The sequence below is a fragment of the Rhincodon typus genome, chromosome 12 (assembly GCF_021869965.1).
Source record: "Rhincodon typus isolate 14 chromosome 12, sRhiTyp1.1, whole genome shotgun sequence".
Classification (NCBI taxonomy): domain Eukaryota; kingdom Metazoa; phylum Chordata; class Chondrichthyes; order Orectolobiformes; family Rhincodontidae; genus Rhincodon; species Rhincodon typus.
Window position 1 is genome coordinate 30,444,362 of NC_063343.1, and position 18,733 is coordinate 30,463,094.

At 38.3% G+C, this 18,733-nt stretch overlaps 1 protein-coding gene across 2 annotated transcripts; it reads left to right on the plus strand.

Annotated features, from left to right (window-relative positions):
• Positions 1–570: 570 nt before the first annotated feature.
• On the plus strand, positions 571–18,418 carry LOC109936265 (eukaryotic translation initiation factor 4E-1A-like). 2 transcript variants are annotated; one of them, XM_048604068.1, is made up of 7 exons: positions 571–634; positions 3,849–3,949; positions 5,974–6,069; positions 12,121–12,184; positions 12,941–13,054; positions 13,599–13,738; positions 17,101–18,418. In XM_048604068.1, exons 1-7 carry the CDS (start codon positions 617–619, stop codon positions 17,213–17,215), a joined length of 648 nt encoding a protein of 215 aa, XP_048460025.1. In that variant the 5' UTR covers positions 571–616; the 3' UTR covers positions 17,216–18,418. The 2 variants fall into 2 exon arrangements, with proteins under 2 accessions (XP_048460025.1, XP_020390456.1); XM_020534867.2 differs by having other exon boundaries at positions 615–687.
• The last annotated feature ends 315 nt before the right edge of the window (positions 18,419–18,733 follow it).

The window sequence follows — 18,733 nt, forward strand, 5'->3', positions numbered from 1 at the left end:
GTCTCTAACTATTGACTGCTTGCCTGTCACTGGTAACGGCCTTTCTTGCAACAACCTTTAATCTCAATCTTCTTTCCCAGTTATTTAATGGGATATGGAATAACTGGACTGTTTCGATGACTAGCACAAGACTTTGTTTCTTGACTGCACATTGATTATGCCATTCATTGTGCTTTCATAGGATGTTAATTACCCCAAAACAGCTGAAAATATTAAAATATGCATTAAAATATTACTGTTTAGACCTTTAAGTGCCCCTTCATGTGTTTAATTGTCTCATTGTCCTTTATAAACAACTTTTCTACCAGAATTTTTTTTCTCTATTGAAAATCTTTCCAAATAAGGTTGAAGATTTACCATACAACTTGTTAGGTTCATCGTGCTAAAATCAGGCGAACCCAGATCAAAACACGGAAGCGTTAGATGATTTATTATAATTTTAAGGATGATTTTTGGGATCCTATTTGCCTTCATTCAAACTGTTCGGATGTGTAATGACACATCTTACCATTCTTAAATCAGACAGCACATTTGGAATCGGGTCTCTTTAACAAGTAATTAATTCACTCCATAAATTGGGGATTGATCAAGTGATTTGCAGGTTTCTCGTTTCAATATGGCGAAAGCAAAGCCGGTGAGCGAGTTTTGCTTTGTTTCGGGAAAACTATCAGGGTTCGGCCGAACTTGGTTAGTGAGTGATTGTGTTAAATTGGGAAATAGCTTTAAACCAGCGTTCCAAATGATCTCGCATTGCATTTTCTTTTCAATTTGTGAGCAGATTTTCTTTTCGCCGCTACATTTTAATTACCTCGAAATTTAGCACCCCCCCCCCCCCCCCCCCGCCAGGAGTATTTGAATCTTGAGAATGTAATTTTACCTCTGATTTTTGAGGGGTTTTTCCCCTTTTTGGCACACTTTTTTCTCCTTTTTTTGCATTCTCTAAATCTTGGATGGAGTCGAGCAGGAAATAGTTAAAAATATCTAATTTTTAAATGGAACTTGTTAAAATAAACCCATCCTTTTCTGCTTTATCTTTTTAGGCTTTAACAAACACTTAATTCTCCGGTTAGAACAAGACTCCGATCCACACGTTCAGCACACTTAATGTGTCAAACTGGATTAGCACGTTATGAGTATAACTCAAATTTATTGGGTGCAGATAGCTGGAGAACTGTGTGGAGTTCTGCTAGCTTTGTTATTGGATGGACAATATTAAACTGGAGGGTTCAGAAAAGCATAATTGGGATGTTACTGGGAATGGAGGATTTGAGTTATAAAAATAAGCTGGGACTTTTTTTTTTCACCGCAGCTTTGGAGGTTGAGGGGTGAGCTTCCAGAGGTTTAAAGAGGCATAGATATGGTAAACAGCAAAAGCCTTTTTCCCTTAGGGTGGGGCAATTCAAAACTCTCAGCCATTTAAGGTGAGAGGAGAGAGCTCTTTTTAAAAAAAAAACTACAGGGGTGGGTGTGGGCAATTTTTGTCTCCACGTGGTATGGCTCCTGTGGAATGAACTGCCAGAGAAGTGATGGATGTAGGTACAATTACAACACTCAAAAGACATTGGAATAAGTTCATGAATAGGAAAGGTTTGGTTGGATATGGGCCAAAAGCAGGCAAATGGGACAAGTTTAGTTTGGGAACATGGTCAGCATAGACTAGTTGGACCGAAAGGTCTGTTTCCACGTTGTATGACTCTCTGACCAGCTGATTGGTTTGAATTTTTAATGTGAAATCAAGTTAACTTTAAATATTGAGATTAAAACTGAGAAGTAGCTTTGTTTATTTCATCTTCCATGAGAGTAATGGTAACACTATAAATGCTCCTGCTACAGTTGTGGAGCATTGCAATGCTGGATTTATATCCATATATAATTCACAACCTGTCTATCTTCCACCTTTCAGTTTTTTCCCCCTCTGTCATCCTGGTGGTATATGTTAAACTTTATCACCTTTAAATGCAGTAATTTGATATATGTCCCACATTTTGTAGTTGGAACTTTGTTTCCATACCTTTTGCTTGAAGTCTTCATTTTGTGGATGCAGCAATGCAATTTCACAGGATTATTTAGCTTTGGAAGCTAAGGTAAAAGCAATTTTATGGCAAAAATAACACTATACTGTTACAGATCCATGGGTATGGTGCACAATAAAGATGGAAATTATAAGCCAGTCAGTCTTGCTTCTGTGGTGGGCAAATTATTGGAGAGAATTCTGAGAGCTGGTATTTATGATTATTTGGAAAAGCACAGTTTGATTAGAAATAGTCAGCATAGCTTTGTAACGGGCAGGTCATGCCTCACAAGCCTTACTGAATTCTTTGAGGATGTGACAAAACCCATCGATGAAGGTAGAGCAGTGGATGTGGTGTATATGGATTTTAGCAGGGCCTTCGATAAGGTTCCCCATGGTAGGCTCATTCAGAAAGTAAGGAGGCGTGGGATTCAGGGAAATTTGTCTGTCTGGATACAAAACTGCTGTCCAATAGAAGACAGAGGGTGGTAGTAGATGGAAAGTACTCAGCCTGGAGCTTGGTGACTAGCGGTGTTGTGCAGGGATCTGTTCTGGAGCCTTTGCTCTTTGTGATCTTTACAAATGACTTGGATGGGGAAGTGGAAGGGTGGGTTAGTAAGTTTGCTGATGAGACACGAGTTGGTGGAGTTGTGGACAGTGTGGGGGGCTATTGTAGGTGGCAACAGGACATTGCCAGGATGTAGAGCTGGACAAAGAAGTGGCAGATGGAATTCAACCCAGAAAAGTGTGAAGTGATTCATGTTGGAAGGTCAGATTTGAATGCAGAATGCAGGGTTAATGGTGGGATTCTTGGCAGCGTGGAGGAATAGAGGAACCTTGGGGTCGACATCCATAGATCCCTCAAAGTTGCTACCCAAGTTGATAGCCTTATAAAGAAGGCATAACGTATGTTGGCTTTCATTGGCAGGGGAATTGAGTTTAAGAGCCGTAAGGTTATGCTGCAGCTCTATAAAACTCTGGTTAGACCACACTTGGAATATTGTGTTCAGTTATGGTCACTTCATCATAGGAAAGATGTGGAAGCTTGAGAGGGTGCAGAGGAGATTTACCAGGATGATGCCTGGACTGGAGGGCAAGTCTTGAGGAAAGGTTGAGAGAGCTCGGGCTTTTTTTCATTGGAGCGAAGGATGAGAGGTGTACAAGATGATGAGTGACATAGAGTGGATAGTTGAGACCTTTTTTTCCCAGGGCGGAAATGACTATTATGGGGGAGCATAACTTTAAGGTGTTTGGAGGAAGGTATAGGGGAAATGTCAGAAGTAGGTTCTTCACGCAGAGTGGTGGGCATGTGGAATGTGCTGCCGGCTGTGATAGTGGAGTCAGATACATTAGGGACTTATAAGTGACTCTTGGATAGGCATGCGTAGGGTATGCAGGGTAGATTGATCTTAGTAGGATAATAGGTCGGCACAACATTGTGGGCCGAAGGGCTTGTACTGTGCTGTACTATTCTGTGTTCTATGTAAGACCTCTGGACATCGTGTCTTCTTTGACGTCTGCCTTTCCCTTCCTTTTGGTTTGAACAGTATTTTGTTTTCTTTGACGTGAGATTGCTCTTTGCCATTTTGATTTTGATTTTGTGTTGACAACAATGTGGTTGAGTCTTAGCTTAGAGAAGAGCTGCTGCAATTCCTGAAGCATTCTCCCAATTGTGTACAGTAAGGCATTCCATGATTTTTGACTTTGAAGCGTCAAGTCTTGTTTTGAGTCTATCTTTTTCTTAAAATGGTAGTACAACAATAAATTGAGATGTAATGATAATTCTTACTCGAATCACGTTAGCTTATTCACTTTTTAAACATTGGCATCTTTAAAGGCTGACCTGGCAATTCTTCGAGAGTCTGAAGAGACTAAGAAGTCCTCTAGAAAGGATGTTCTAATTGTTCAACCATATATGAAGCATCCTTTGCAAAACAGGTATAATCTATCTTGGCTGTTAACTTTGTTTTCTTTGTAAGAAAACTAGTGTTTGATATTCGCCACTTAAATTACAATTTTCTTTTTAGTGGGTATTGATTTATGTGCAAAAAAAGTGTCTTCAAAATGTAAACCCAGTTTCTAAGTTTTAAGATGCTGTTTATTTTGTGAGCAATCTCAATGGTAGCTTAGATAACAAGGTGTAGAGCTGGATGAATACAGCAGGCCAAGCAGCATCAGAGGAGCAGGAAAGACCTCAATGCTAGCTTTGCTTGATGTCTGTACAGATCATTTTAAATTGTGATCAAGTTTGCTTAGCATTTCTCTTCCTCCTTTCACACCTCTATCAACTTCAACGTAGAATTGGAATGAACTTGGACTGTTTGGTAATACCTGTTGTAGTATGCCATATACATGAGCTCCATGAACAGCATTGAACTTAATCTGACTGAATTTGCCACCATTATAAACAATGCTATTTTCGATCACAAGTTCACTACCGAACAATATGTACATACACGTTACTAGATGTAAATGACGACACCTTTTTTCTTATTGGGGCAAAATGCTACAAAGCGCTTCACAAGTATTGTCGAATTGTTTGTGAACCATATGGATAAGCCTTAACTGATGGTTTAAGGAACTAAAAAGCTTTGAATCTAGGGATTCAGTTGACCAAGGGAAAGGTTACCATTTGTCCAGCTAATTCTTCTGGATGTGTTAGAAACCAGACTGGAGGAATGTAGAAATCTAAGGGATGTAATTTTTATTTGACTCTATAGATGAAGTTGATTCGGATGTTATGTTTTTCAGTAATTGACTGGTGTTAATGGTGCCTTTGTCATGGACAATAGAAAGTTAGATTCTGGCAAAATGCAATTAAGTCTGGAATTTTGTGGGGAAATGTACTTCTCCTATTCCTGACATGTTGTAAATCTATTTGGACCATCCGAGTACACAAAAATAACAGTCTTCTGAAATTGAAGTTATTGTTCTTTCTCTTTGACAATAGCATCAATCATAGTACACTGTTTGAGGATCAAGACTGTTTGTTTTATTTACTAAGTTGAATAAAGGTACCATCATTTGGAGCAAATAAGAATAAACGTCTAAAACTTCTTGATGTAACCTGCCTGGCACACCATTGACCAATAAGGTGCAATGACCATTAACCATTTTCCACTCCCATACAGCCTTTAGACAAATCTAATCTTTATCCATTCAAAGGAAATCAAATAAGTTGGCAAAGGGTGATAGTTGAAACTGGTCACAATCTTGCTAGTCTTTTACATGCAGGAATTTAGTTAGATTCATCACCACCCTTTTTTAACCTGCGATGAGTATATGTAATACAATCATGGCGTCTAGACTAAGATTTTAAAATCTATCTTTATTATTGGGATGTAGGCAAGCCAATATTGTATTGCCCATCTCTAACTAGTCTTGACCATAGTACTGAGCTAGCTTTATGAACAGCTGGAGTCCATTTGTTGATATGCACATGCAGCTTTGGAAGATAATCAGCTGAATAATCCATCTCCAGCACTACCTTTCCCTGCTGTGTAAAGTGATTAGGCATATACTGCATCAAGATGCAGGAAAATATAGACCCTGGCAAAAACAAGAACTGTATTTGTAATATTTAATCTGACTGCTGTAGAAATAACTCTGACATAAATGGTGAGTGTTCGATCTTTCCTGAGCCTTTGGCAAGTTTTGAAAGAGTCCCTACAGTGAGTTCTTATTAAGTTGAGTTTACTTATTACCTGGGATGCAGGATCTTTGTTTTCTATTTTTCTTGTGACTATACTTATGAAAGTCAAACTAATTTTTGTATCCATATTGTTATAACTTTTCAATAATACATGAATATTTTTACACTTCATGGGACTGCAGTTGACAGTATTGCAAGTTAACTGTAATTTTAAGCAAATAGTACTTGGTTGATGATTTGAAATGAAAGAGTAAAATTGTTATAAATTGTCCAGAATATTTCACTTCATATATTCTTGTTTTGAATACAGGTGGACTCTCTGGTTTTTCAAAAATGATAAAAGTAAGGCCTGGCAGGCAAATCTTCGTCTTGTTACTAAATTTGACACTGTGGAGGATTTTTGGGCGTAAGTATCTGTAGTATTTTAAATAGAATAGGACAGAAGTGTTTTTCAGGAAGTGGAAAATATTTGGGAAGATTTCGTCCTTCAAGTTTTAGAACGAAACTTTATCGATTAGTGAGCTGAGAAGCAGACTTCTCAGTGCCAGCTGACCTTGTTCGCTAGTGGTAAGCATGTACTACAACTGATCTGAAACAAATTAGAGCAAAATTGTTCAACATCTCAAATCTTTTAAAATTCTGAAAGCTATGTGCTTAAACAATTGATTGTGACACTTGTGAATTTTTGTCTTTAAGTTGAGCACTTATCACATCTCTCCGTGCTCTGGTGAAGTTCCATTGTATGGCTATCTCTTGTTTACATTGTTACCTTTGTGCTCTATTACCAGTGATGTACTAGATTTTTGAACAGGCTTGTAGCATATTTTTAATTAATTGGGTTTAAAATTTATGATCCCTTGTGGATAATTGGCCAATGTAAAGGACTCTAATAACTCAGATATTCTATATGTTCTTGCTCAAATTATCAAAAATGCTTCTCAAATGTTATGTGGCAACAACACACCAATGACTGCCTTGTTCCTGCCTTGAGACAATAGGGAGTGTGGTATGCAAGAAAGTCACCAGGTTAGTTTTTAAAGCTCTGCTTGCTTGTGGAAATGGACTAAATTCATGCTTTGTCAGGAACGTTAAGAACTTATTGACTTTTATTAACATAGGGACAACTTTAAGGAATCTTTCATTTGTATTATTTCTCTGGAAGGTTTTGTTTTTGCCTCTTTCTTTGTATGTGATTCAAAGAACCTGAACTAGTTGCATTTTTTAACTTCAGTTCTTCTTGTGCTGTTGCAAATGCCTATTGTGGGATAAAAATGCTCATCTTCGAACTAACCTGTCCATTCAAAAAGCATTTTTAAAATTAATTTGTTGGATGTGGGTGTCACTAGTTGGGCCAGCATTTATTGGCCATCCCTATTTACCATTTGAGCAGGTGATGGTGAGCTACTTTCCTGACTGTGTACACATCCGTAAACAACAATCAGCTGCTTTGCCTTGGATGGTGTCAAGCTTGAGTTTTGTTTGAGCTGTACTTGTTCAGGCAAGTGGATGAATGCATATTCCATCGTACTTGTGATTTATGCCTAGTTGATGGTAGACAGGCTTGGACAAGGGAGTCAAGAGGACAGATATAGGATTGTAGCCTTTGACCTGTACTTGTAAGCATTGTATTTAAATGGCTAGTCCATTTCAGTTTCTGGTTAATAGTAACCCCAGAATGTTGATAGTTGGGAGAGTAAATGGTAATGCCCTTGACATTCAATGGCAATGGTTAGATTCTGTCTTTGTTGGAAATGGTCATTACCTATCAGTTGTGTGGTGAGTGCCATTTTGCCACAAATCAGTGAAGCAACTGAAGATGGTTGTACCAAGATTACAAATCTGAGGAACTACCCTGTGTAGAGATGTCCTAGAGCTAAAATGATTGACTTCCCAACAACTGTGACCATCTTCCATTGGGCCAGGTATGACTCTAACCAGAGGAAAGTTTCTCCTCTGATTTTTATTGACTCCAGTTTTGTTATCAAATGCAGCTTCAATCCCCTGGATCTGATGGAATGTATCACAGGCTATTGAAAGAAGTAGCTACAGCAATATTGGATGCAATGGTAGTAATCTTCCAAGAATCCTTAGATTCTGGAAAACTTTGAGGATTGTAAAAACCTGGAATTATAACTTTTTTAAACTTTAAAAAGGATCGGCACAAAACTCAGCTAACTTTAGGCCAGTCAGCTTTTATATCTGTTATAAGGGACGGCATGGTGGCTCAGTGGTTAGCGCTGCTGCTTCACAGTGCCAGGGACTTGGGTTTGATTCTGCCCTTGGGTGACTGTGCAAACTCCACACAGACATTGAGGCATATAAACTGGGGAAGATGAGTCTTCAGCCAGGGGAAAAATGTGATGTTATACACTTTTTGGCAGGAAGAATATAGGAGCTGAACATTATTGAAATAGCAAAAGGTGGCAGAAAGTTATAGAGCAGGGATTTGGGTATCATCAAGAGCTAGCACCCAATTCAACAGGTGATGGGGAAAGCAAATGGCATGTTAGCCTTTCTTTCAAAGGGAATAAAGTATAAAAGTAGTTTTGCTGAAACTAAACAAGGGAATAGTTAGACCTCAGATTGAATACTGAACAGTTTTCAGTTTCCTGATTATTATATGGATTGGTGGCAAGCCTGAAAAGGTTCGCTAGGTTGATGCAGTGTACAGGGACCCTCTATTGAGGAGAGGTAGGGCCTGTATTAATCCACTCTCGGGAAAAATGAGCGGCAACTTTATAGAAACATGCAAGCTTCTTCTACTTGACAGAGGTGGAAGGGAATTCCACCCCGCCCCCTCTTTCTGTTATCCAGACAGGGCATAATCTGAGTAAAGGGTCACCCTTTTAATTCAGATGAGGATGAATTTCTTCTTGGAGGGTAGTAAACTTCTGGAATTTGTTTTATTTCAGAGCTTTGTTGAGACCGCGTTACATCAGTTTGAGAATATCAATCCCAGACTCCCTCAATAAGGAAATGAGGATTATGGGGATAATAGGTCATGAGGTCAGGTGCTGAATGGCCCTGTTGGAATTAAAAACAGCATCAATAAGCAGGCTATTGCTCGGCATATTGCTGTTTGACACCTATCACTTTACTGTTGACTGAGGGTAGACCATTGGTGATATTTGGCTGGACTGGATGTGGGCAATTTTCTGCATTGTCTAATGACATTGTAGATGTACTGGAACAACTTGGCTAAGTGTGTGACAAGTTCTGGAGCACAAGTCTTCAGCACTGTTGCTGGAACATTGTCGGGGCGCATTGCCTTTGCAGCATCTAGACCCTTCAGTTTCTTGATTATTATATGGATGGACTTGAATTAGCTGAGGTCTGGCATCCATGATGCTGGTGATTTCTGGAGGAAGACTGGATGGACAATCTGGCTGAAGACTCATTTTCAGTGCTTCAATCCTATTCTTTGCCCTATGTGCTGTGCCTGCTTCCTTCCCTTCCCCCATTTGAAGATGACATTAGTGGATTAGCCATCTGCAGTGAGCTCTTGAATTGTCCATTACCTTTCATGATTGGATGAGGTAGGACCAGAGTGTAGATCTGACCCACTTGTTGTGTAATTGCTTATCTATCAATCACTTGCTGCTTGGTATACAGTAATCCTGTGGTGTTTCACCAGATCGACACCTCATTTTTGTTATTATACAATGTATTCAATTTGAATACAGGACTTTCTCCACAAAGGCATGTGGTGCTTGCTTACTAATACTGTAATTTAAAAACAGGTAGGTGTGTTGGAGAAATTCAGCTAGTCAGGTCGAGGGTCAGGAGGCAAGGTTGGTTCATTTTAAAAGGAAGTTTCCTTGTTCATGTGTAATCCAATGCTATGAGACTTTGAGGTCCAGCGTTGATGTTGGACTTCTGGGACTGCTTGTCCCTAACTATATACCACTGTTCCAGCACCATGGCTAGTGGAATAGAACGTAACTAGGGATAGTATTGTCTGGGACTTTACATGTTTTGGTGAATATAGCTATTGAGATTATTGCTTGGCTAATCTGAGTCAGCTCTCCCAATTTTGGCATTAACTCCCAAATGTTAATAAGGAGGACATTGCAAGGTTGACAGAACTACATTGGCCACTTTTTTGTTTTAATCAATACCAGGTTGTCTGTGTGGTTTCATTCACTTTTTTTTTCTAGTAGTTGATGAATCTGAATAGTCAGCATAGTTTTGAGGGAAATGTGGGTAAGTTGGAGATAATTCTGAGGGACAGGACTTGCATGTATTTGGAAAGGCAAGGACTGATGAGGGATGGTCAACATGGTTTTGTGTGTGACAAACCTTGTCTCACTTGAGGTTTGTTTTTTGAGGTGATGAATATTGGAGACAGAGTGGTGGACATTGTCTGTATGGATGTTAGGGCATTTGACATGGTTCTGCAAGGTTGACTAGTCAGTAAAGTCAGATTACATGGAAAAGAGGGACTGCTTTCCATTTGGAAACAAAACTTCCTTGAAGATAGGAGTCAGGTTGGTGGCGGAGGGTTGCCTTTCAGACTGGAGGCCTGTGACCAGCCATGTGCTGCAAGGATTGGTGGTAGGTCCACTGCTTTTTGTTATTCTTTAATATAAATGATTTAGGAGGTATGGTTAGTAAACTTGCAGATGACACAAATTGGTGTAGCAGACAGTGAAAAGCTTATCTCAGTACAACAGGATCTTAGTCAGATGGGCATGTGGGCTGAGGAGTGGCAGATGGACCTTAATTTGGATAAGCGTGATGAGATGCATTTTGGTAGGGCAGGTCTTATACAGTTAATAGGAAGGTCCTGTGGAGCATTGTTAAACAAAGACCTTGGGGTGCAGGTTCTTGGTTTCTTGAAAGTAGAGTTGCAGGTAAACCGGGTAATGAAGGTGGCGTGTGGCACTCTGGCCTTTATTGGTCAGTGCATGAATATAGGAGTCGGGAGCTGTATAGAACAATGATTAGGCTTCTTTTGGAATACTAAATTCCATTCTGGTCTCTCTGCTATAGAAAAGTGAAACTTAAAGAGTTCAGAAAAGATTTGCCCAAGGATGTTTCCAAGTTGGAGGGTGAGAGCTGAATAGGCTGGGACTATTTTCCCTGGAGGGTTGAAGGCTGAGGAGTGACTTGAGAGGTTTATAAAATCATGAGGGGTGTAGATTGGCTGTTCACCTTGAGATTTTTACTTTTTGGGATGTCATATTGAGGTTCTACAGGATGTTGGTGAGGCTTCTGGAGTACTGTGTACAGTTCTGGTTGCCCCTTTTTGTAGGAAGAATATTATCAAATTGGAGAGGGGTCAGAAGCTTTAGCAAGATGTTGCTGGGAATGGAGGGTTTGATTATAAGTAGGCTGGGACTTTTTTCCTGGAGTGTAGGAGATTGAGGGGGTGACCTTTTTATTTTATAGAAGCTTATAAAATTATGAGCATAGATAAGGTGAGTAGCAAGGGTCTTTTTTATCACCATAGGGTGGGGGATTTCCAGACTTGGGGGCACCTTTTCAAAGTGAGAAGAGAGATTTATTGAAAGGACATGGGGGACAATGTTTTTATTTAGTGGTTCATGTGTGGAATGAACTGCCAGAGAAGTGGTGGATGCAGGTACAGTTATAACATTTTAAAAGACCTTTTGGATCAGTACATGAATAGGAATGGTTTGGAGGGATATGGGCCAAACAGAGGCAAGTGGGACTAGATTGATTTGGGAATGTGGTCAGTGCAGATGAGTTGGACTAAAGGGTCTGTTTCCATGCTGTATGACTGAGTGTGACTCTGGCTTGCTAGGCCACTTCAGAACAGTTAACAGTCAACTGCATAGCTGAGTCTGGAGTTATGTATAGGCCTGACCTGGTAAGACAAGAACCAGATGGACTTTATGGTCAGCATTAGACTGTTTCCAGATTTTTTTCCTTTTTTTAAAAAAAAAAGGGAAAATTTTGAATTCCCCATTCTGCCATGGTGGGATTTGAACCCAGCTCTCTGAAAATTATCTGGGTCACTAATCCAGTGACCAACAGCACTAGGCCATCCCAGTTGTTTGAAATGTTATGTGAAATTATTATTTGTAGTTGCCAGTTAGATAAGGTAAACTTTTTGAGCCCCTGTTTGTGATCTTATCACTGATCACCAATACCTCTTGTCAATTGTATTCACCTCCTTTGGCTCTTTGATTAGCTTTCTGGTACTCTAGCAATTTGTTTTTTTTCTTTAAAATGTGCTTTCATTTCCAACATTTCTTCTGCCACTTACTGTGCTCTAATTCTTGACTCTATTCATGTGCTGTTTGGTAGTCATGGATTACTAGTATGGGGGACCTTGTTTGTTTGTTTGTTTTAGTATTTTTAATATATTTTGGAATTAATTTGTTCACTGATATCAATGCCACCCCCAATAAAAGCTGAACTGGCAATTTTAAACATTGTATCATTGTTTTTTCCAACTGAATTTTTTTTGTTTTGTTTATTGCTTCAATAGACTGTACAATCACATTCAACTTGCCAGTAGGCTGATGTCCGGTTGTGATTACTCTCTCTTTAAGGTTTGTACACTTTGATTATTTATGCAAAGTCAGCTGCTATTCAGTTTATTTGTAAAATTAACTGACCGATTAGTCACAATCATGGAAAGTCTCTTTGAAAGCTGATTGTTGAATATGATTTAGTCTTGTCTTTAGTGCCCCCATGAGGAATTGAGGGGGACAAATGGAAATTACTTATCAATTGTAAGAAGGGATATTCAGTATAATTGACTTTTTGTTCTCATGTCAAAGTCCTGTTGCACAAATCAGTGCCTATGCCTAATGCTTGATTGCTCAAGCAGGAATTTCTCAGTGAATCAAAAATGTTATGATCTTGGAAGATTGTACTTACAGGGAAACTAAGACTTTTTTAAAATTTTAAAAAGCTTCTCAAATTAGCAGGAATTTCCATATGAGAAATTGTTTTATAATTGGGGGTTATTTAACTTTAGTCTATCTCTGTTTCACTCATGTTCTTGCTCACTTTCTGACTTTTAGGTGACCTGAAATTCCTTAAGCCATTTCTGATTATCAAATCATTTTGTCACATTGGTACTTGCATGTTTAAATGATTGAGTTGTTGGAAATAAATAATTTTGTTACCCAAAGTAAACAGTTATGTAAAATAAAAAATAAATTATCAGCTTATATTAACGTATTTCACCACTTGCACTGTCCTTTTTTGATTGATTGGTTTTTTATTCTAAAATTTGAAACTGCTTTATGAACTGTCTTCAAATTAGTATTTAAAAACTACACATTCCTATTGTTACATAGGATGGTATTGAACCCATGTGGGAAGACAATAGAAACAAATGTGGTGGAAGATGGTTAATCACACTGTCCAGGCAGCAAAGGATGCTGGAACTAGATCAGTACTGGCTAGAAACAGTGAGTTAATAAAATACATTGTGTGTTTTGTTTTCATTTTGGTGGAACATCAAAGTAATGTTCTGTCCTTGGGTTTTTCAATGCTTAACTTTTTTATCCTCTTTAAACAATTATATCTGCAATAGATGACTGACACACTTTAATTTTCTGTGTAATGGCATGAGTTGTACATGGCACATTTGTGCCCTCTTACGTCCTATGGCACACACCTTTTCAAAATAAACAAGGGAATTATCCCTGGTATTCTGAATGATTTGAGGCACGAATATCAATGAGAATCATCAAGTAACCTGCTGTATACAAATTGGCTATTCTATTTCCTATAAGTGACTGCAGCCATTGGTTCAGATCACCTGAAGTCTTTTTTAAATGTTTTGTGCCTGGGTTGAACTAGTGTCTTTTCAAATAGGACCTCTAGACCTAAATGCAGTAATTATCAATGGAGCTATTAAGCATTTATAATCTGCTATTCCATCTCCATTTTGTAAAGTGCAGGTAACTAATATGATTTTGTATTCATTTCTTTGCATTTAACATCCTTAAGTTGCTATGCCTTATCGGAGAAGCCTTTGATGATTATAGCAATGACATATGTGGTGCAGTAATTAATATCCGTGCAAAAGGAGATAAAATAGCAATATGGACCCGTGACACGGAAAACGAAGAAGCAGTTTTACACATAGGGTAAGCTAATGCTCTATAAGATTATTTTTCTTGTTTGACTTTTTTTGTTTGAAGATTGCATCTCTTTCCTGTCTCTTTGAACCATTCGCTTCCACACTATATACTGGGAAAATATGCATATGTTAGACACTTGTCTGCACTTTTATGATGTTGGCTGCTACCAATTTATCTTTGGTTTTGCTTTTGGTTAGTTGTAGGTCATTTTTTAAAATGACTTGAGACCTTCTCAAAGACTTGACTTCCTGCTCCCTTTTTTTAAAATGCTTTATCACTATTTGTAGCCTTGACTTTAATAATACTTTAGCTGGGTTTTGGGATGTGCTAGCAAAACCCTCAAACTGAGGGCAAGCTACATTAAGCTTTAGTGCATGATCCATAATTGTTTTTGTGATAGTGTTTAATTGTATAAAAAGTTCACTGAACTATTTCACACCCCTAGCTTGTAATGGTACTTAAATATTAAATTGAAATTGTGCAAAAGATTTTAAACCAATTTGCACTTGTGCCCTTTTAACACCATAAAATGACAGACTGATTAGGAGAATTTTGATTTACACCTATCTCTCCTCCAATTTTTTTTTCTAATGTAAGGAACATTTTCAAAGACATTGTTAATTTGGGAATGGAATTCCAGACCTTCTGATCTAGGCAGCTGAATGCATTGTAATCTATAATGAAGCAACAGGAGATGTTTGCATTTCAAGTAACTTCTGAATTCTATTCATACTATTAATTTGAAATAGTGAGGGATGAATCTTTTGGATTAAATTAAACTACAATGAGACATTCAAATTTGAGAATGTACAGCCACTAGTGCTTTTATCAACTATTGTAAAGGCTGGAGGATGGAAGATTGGAATATCTATAAAGAAAACACAAGTATTAAGGGTTTCAGGAACTGAGGCAAGATTCAAGTCTGATTTTAATATTACAGGACTTAAAGCAAACATTCTGGTACTAGAGCAAACATGTGGTCAAGCTCATTTTCCAAACATGATACCAAGTTGAGTGTTCTGGTTTAGTTGCAAGCAGTTCCACACAGTGGAAATGGTGACAAGGGAGCAGAATTTGCAATAGAGAGCAAATATATTGGCTTCAGTCTGTCCAGTATTTAGAGGACAGGATCAGGACCAGCAGTCTGACATCAGGAGTGCTGAGACCAAGTTGCATGATGTTGGCATGTGTAGCATGAGTTTTCACTTCAAGGTCTAAAGTGCTGTTGAGAAATGAGGTCCAGAATACCTCCTTGTAGGGCAGAGGTGACTGAGTGGGAAGGGGAGCTGCTACAGGTGACTTTCTGGATATTACTAAATCATTAAGTCCTGCCCAGTTTGATGAAGGGGTGGAATTATCTGAATGTGTTATAGGGGGAAAGTGAGAAAAGTACAAAACTGAATTTTTTTTTACTTGAATTGCACCATTACACAAATAGTGCCGAATTAAAGATAAGGCTATTCAGAATGGATTCCTTTGTCGCATTGTGCTAACTTGAGGTTATCAAAACTATGCAACTCCTGCTTGAGGCTTTTCTTTGGCTGTTTGTTGTGTAAATCTTTCTTATTCAGGAAAGAGGGCATTAGTGATCATGGATTTGCATTGAATTGGTCCACAATTGCTTATCAAAGTACTGTAATGGTTTGCTGATGCCTTGATTTAGTGTAGCTAAGCTATTCCTCACTATTTATCCATTATAGGCTGCATTGGAAAGACTTGCAAGCTTAGATCTGTTGGCAATGTCATGAATGCATTTGTGGTAGAAGTAGTAGTATGATTTTTCAGCTTTGTATTTACAAACCAATCTTTGTACAAAGCCTGTCCATCCCATTCTATGTTCAACATTTGTGCTCTGAAAACTGCTCATGTTTTTCCATAGTACCTGAGACAATCCATAGCTTTATTTATTTTTACAAAGTTAAGTTGTTTTGTTTTTTTTTTGTTTTGCACTATCTTCAAACGTTAAACAGATTACTACTTGTATTCCAAGATTCAAATTTTTGTCAAAAAGGTAAGGTTCCTAGAACAAATTTTGTACACTTGTTTACTAACCAATAGATCATAACATCATCTCTGCCCATTCTCAATGGTGAGAGTAATTACAAAACTGGTTTCCTGGGATATGTTAGGCATTTTGTTGCCCCATGCTAAATATAGATTTTGTAAGGGACAGGCTAGGAGAAGAATGTGTATTCCATTTGCCATATCTTCTGTCCAATGTGGGAAAGTGAGGTTATACACTCTTTTGGTAGGAAGAATAGAGGTGTAGACTATATTTTCTAAATGGGAAAAGCTTTGGAAATCTGAAGCACAAAAGGACTTGGGAGTCCTGTTCAGGATTCTCCAAAGTTAATATGCAGGTTCAGTTTGCATTTGCCTTCCTAACTGCCATGTTAGCATTCATTTCAAGAGGGCTAGAGAACACGAGCTGAAGCTGTACAAGACTTTGGTCAGACTGCATTTAGAATATAGTGTGCAGTTTTGAGCTCCATATCCAAGGAAGGACATACTGACTTTGGAGGGGATCCAGAAGAGGCTTACAAGAATGATCCCTGGAGATGAAGAGCTTGTCACAAGGGGCATTTTGAGGACTCTTGGGCCTGTACACAGTGGTGTTTGGAAGGATGATGGGGGATCTCATTGAAACTTGCAGAATACTGAGGACTGGATAGAGTGGACACAGATGATCTTTCCACTAGTAGGAGAGACTGGGACCCAAGCGCACAAATTCAGTAAATGACTGACCCTTAAGAACTGAAATGAAGGGAAATTTCTTCCGCCAAATGGTGAATTGTGAAATGCAGTGCCAGAGGCTGTGGAGGTCAAGTCATTGAGTGTATTTGAGAGGGGTTCTTGGTTAAGAGGATCAAAGGTTATTTACAGGGAGAAGGCAGGAGAATGGGTTTGAAAAACATATCAGCCATGATAGAATGGCCTGATTCTGCTCATCTTATGGTCAATGCCAAGTGACTAATTTTGAATTGCCCATTGAGAATATCTGCACATTTTCTAACAATGCTTAATTAATCAGTAAGACATGTTCCATATCCTTTTTAGCCAAAGTCCAGGAGGGACTGCAGGCATTTCAACACTTCATAGTTAATGTGGAACTATGCCATTCAAGCTATGGCTGATTGGCAGGTTAGTTATCAATCTGTTTGACCATGGAAGAAGCAGTCATAACATTGTCAACAAATTTTGATTGAACTCCAGAATTTCTGACTTGGAGGTAAGGGTGTTATTTACTGAGTAGTTGGGCCTTTTTGGCTTAATTAAAAATGTTTAATGAGCATGCAATTCCACATGATACAGGTGCAATTTAGAACATAAAATGCATTCAAGAATTTTTTTCTCTCTCTCCTTTTTAGAAAAACCTACAAGGAAAGGCTTGGTCTTCCCAGGAAGGTTGTGATCGGTTATCAAGCACATGCAGACACGGCAACAAAGAGTGGATTGGGAGTTAAAAACAAATTTGTTGTCTGAAGTTTTTTCTGCCAAGCTTTAAAGCTGTGTAAATGAACTTTGTAGCACTTAACTCAGTAATGTCAATTTGTGCAGTTGATTTTGGGAGACTATATGGCTTTTTCCAAACTTACCTGTTGCAATGATTTTTGGGGAAAAAATTATAAATATATTTGTGCAAGGTATTTAAATTGAGATTTCAATTGTCACTAATTATTGTAAACTAAGTATATTTCTCATGTCTTCAATCAAAGCATTTACTTTTTTTTTTGGTTTTAGACTAAATTTGGGGGGGGTTAAATTTCATCCTCCAGTAAAACACAACTGCCTTAGATGGAAGGACAAATTTAATTGCGTGACTTGACTACTTAGACTGTTTTCCCACAGACTGTAACTAGAGAACCATTTTAGTTAATACTATAAAGGGTTTTTTAGTTGTAGCTATGTCACAATATGCAGGTTGAAGGTAGTGTTCTGATGGCACATGCTGACTTTGAAGTGAAGCAATGCTGTTTATTCAGGCAAGAAATGAGTAATTAAACCAGATATACAGTGGGAACAAGTGTCCTGTTGTTAGACTTTGACCAGTTCTACAATGGCCAAGTCAGCAACCTTCCATACTGCTACCCATTGAATAGAACAGCTGATTGTTGTCCCCTTTTGTCTTAGAAATCCCAGCTAGTAGGGAAAAAAATTTCTTTCCCTTTACCCTTCAACTTTGGTACTGGGTAATCATTTTTTTGTGGCAGTTGAGACCAGGTCCTGGATTCAGATAGGGATGTTTTTAAGAAAATTGAAGATTTGTGGCAGGGAAAGGACAATAGATAATTATAGCTGTTGTCTTCCAAAACAATAACTGGCTTGTGGATACTAGTTCATAATTACATTAAAGATGGTGGGGTGGGGGGGAAGTTGAAGCTTCGAAACAACTGAACACTGGAAACTACACCTACCTAATCTGTATACCAGCAGCAAGCTCGGATAGGGTACCTGTCTGAATTTGGAAGATAATGCCATAGCTCTGCACACAAACTTAGCCTGTAGTTAGTTACTCAGGAACAGATTTCATTGCCTGCTACACTGATTTCAATGGGTTTTGACTTGTGCAAAGAAACTCATACTCTGAATCAAGTACACTTCTCTATCTGTGCATTTGAAACGTATAAGGCAAACTGTCAAGTTTTGAGAATGAATTAAAGACCTTTTTACGAATAGGATAGTTAATTTTTGTGGAATTTGCCGTTTTTTTTTAACGCTTACCTTGAGACAACGAAATTGAAAGCAAGTATTTAGAAGTAGTTGGGAGACTAAAGATTTTTATGGGAAGTGTTACTCTAACTTCTAGTCAGTGACATTCTATACGGCAGGAGTCTTTTGATGAGAAAACTCGTTAGTCTTCAAGAACGCAGCACCCTGTTCCAGTTGCTATATTGCAGTAACATTCCATGGTAGCTAGTGTGTAAACCCCTTTTGTTTCATTGTACACATCACTCAACAACCGAAGTAATCGCTTTAACTCTTTCAATGTCACTTATTACA

Bases quoted from the DNA above. Each gene is read 5' to 3' on its own strand.
- LOC109936265 (XM_048604068.1), top strand. The intron at 6,070-12,120 runs GTAAGTATCTGT...TTGCTTCAATAG, and splicing joins ACTGTGGAGGATTTTTGGGC to ACTGTACAATCACATTCAAC. The intron at 13,739-17,100 runs GTAAGCTAATGC...TCTCCTTTTTAG, and splicing joins GAAGCAGTTTTACACATAGG to AAAAACCTACAAGGAAAGGC.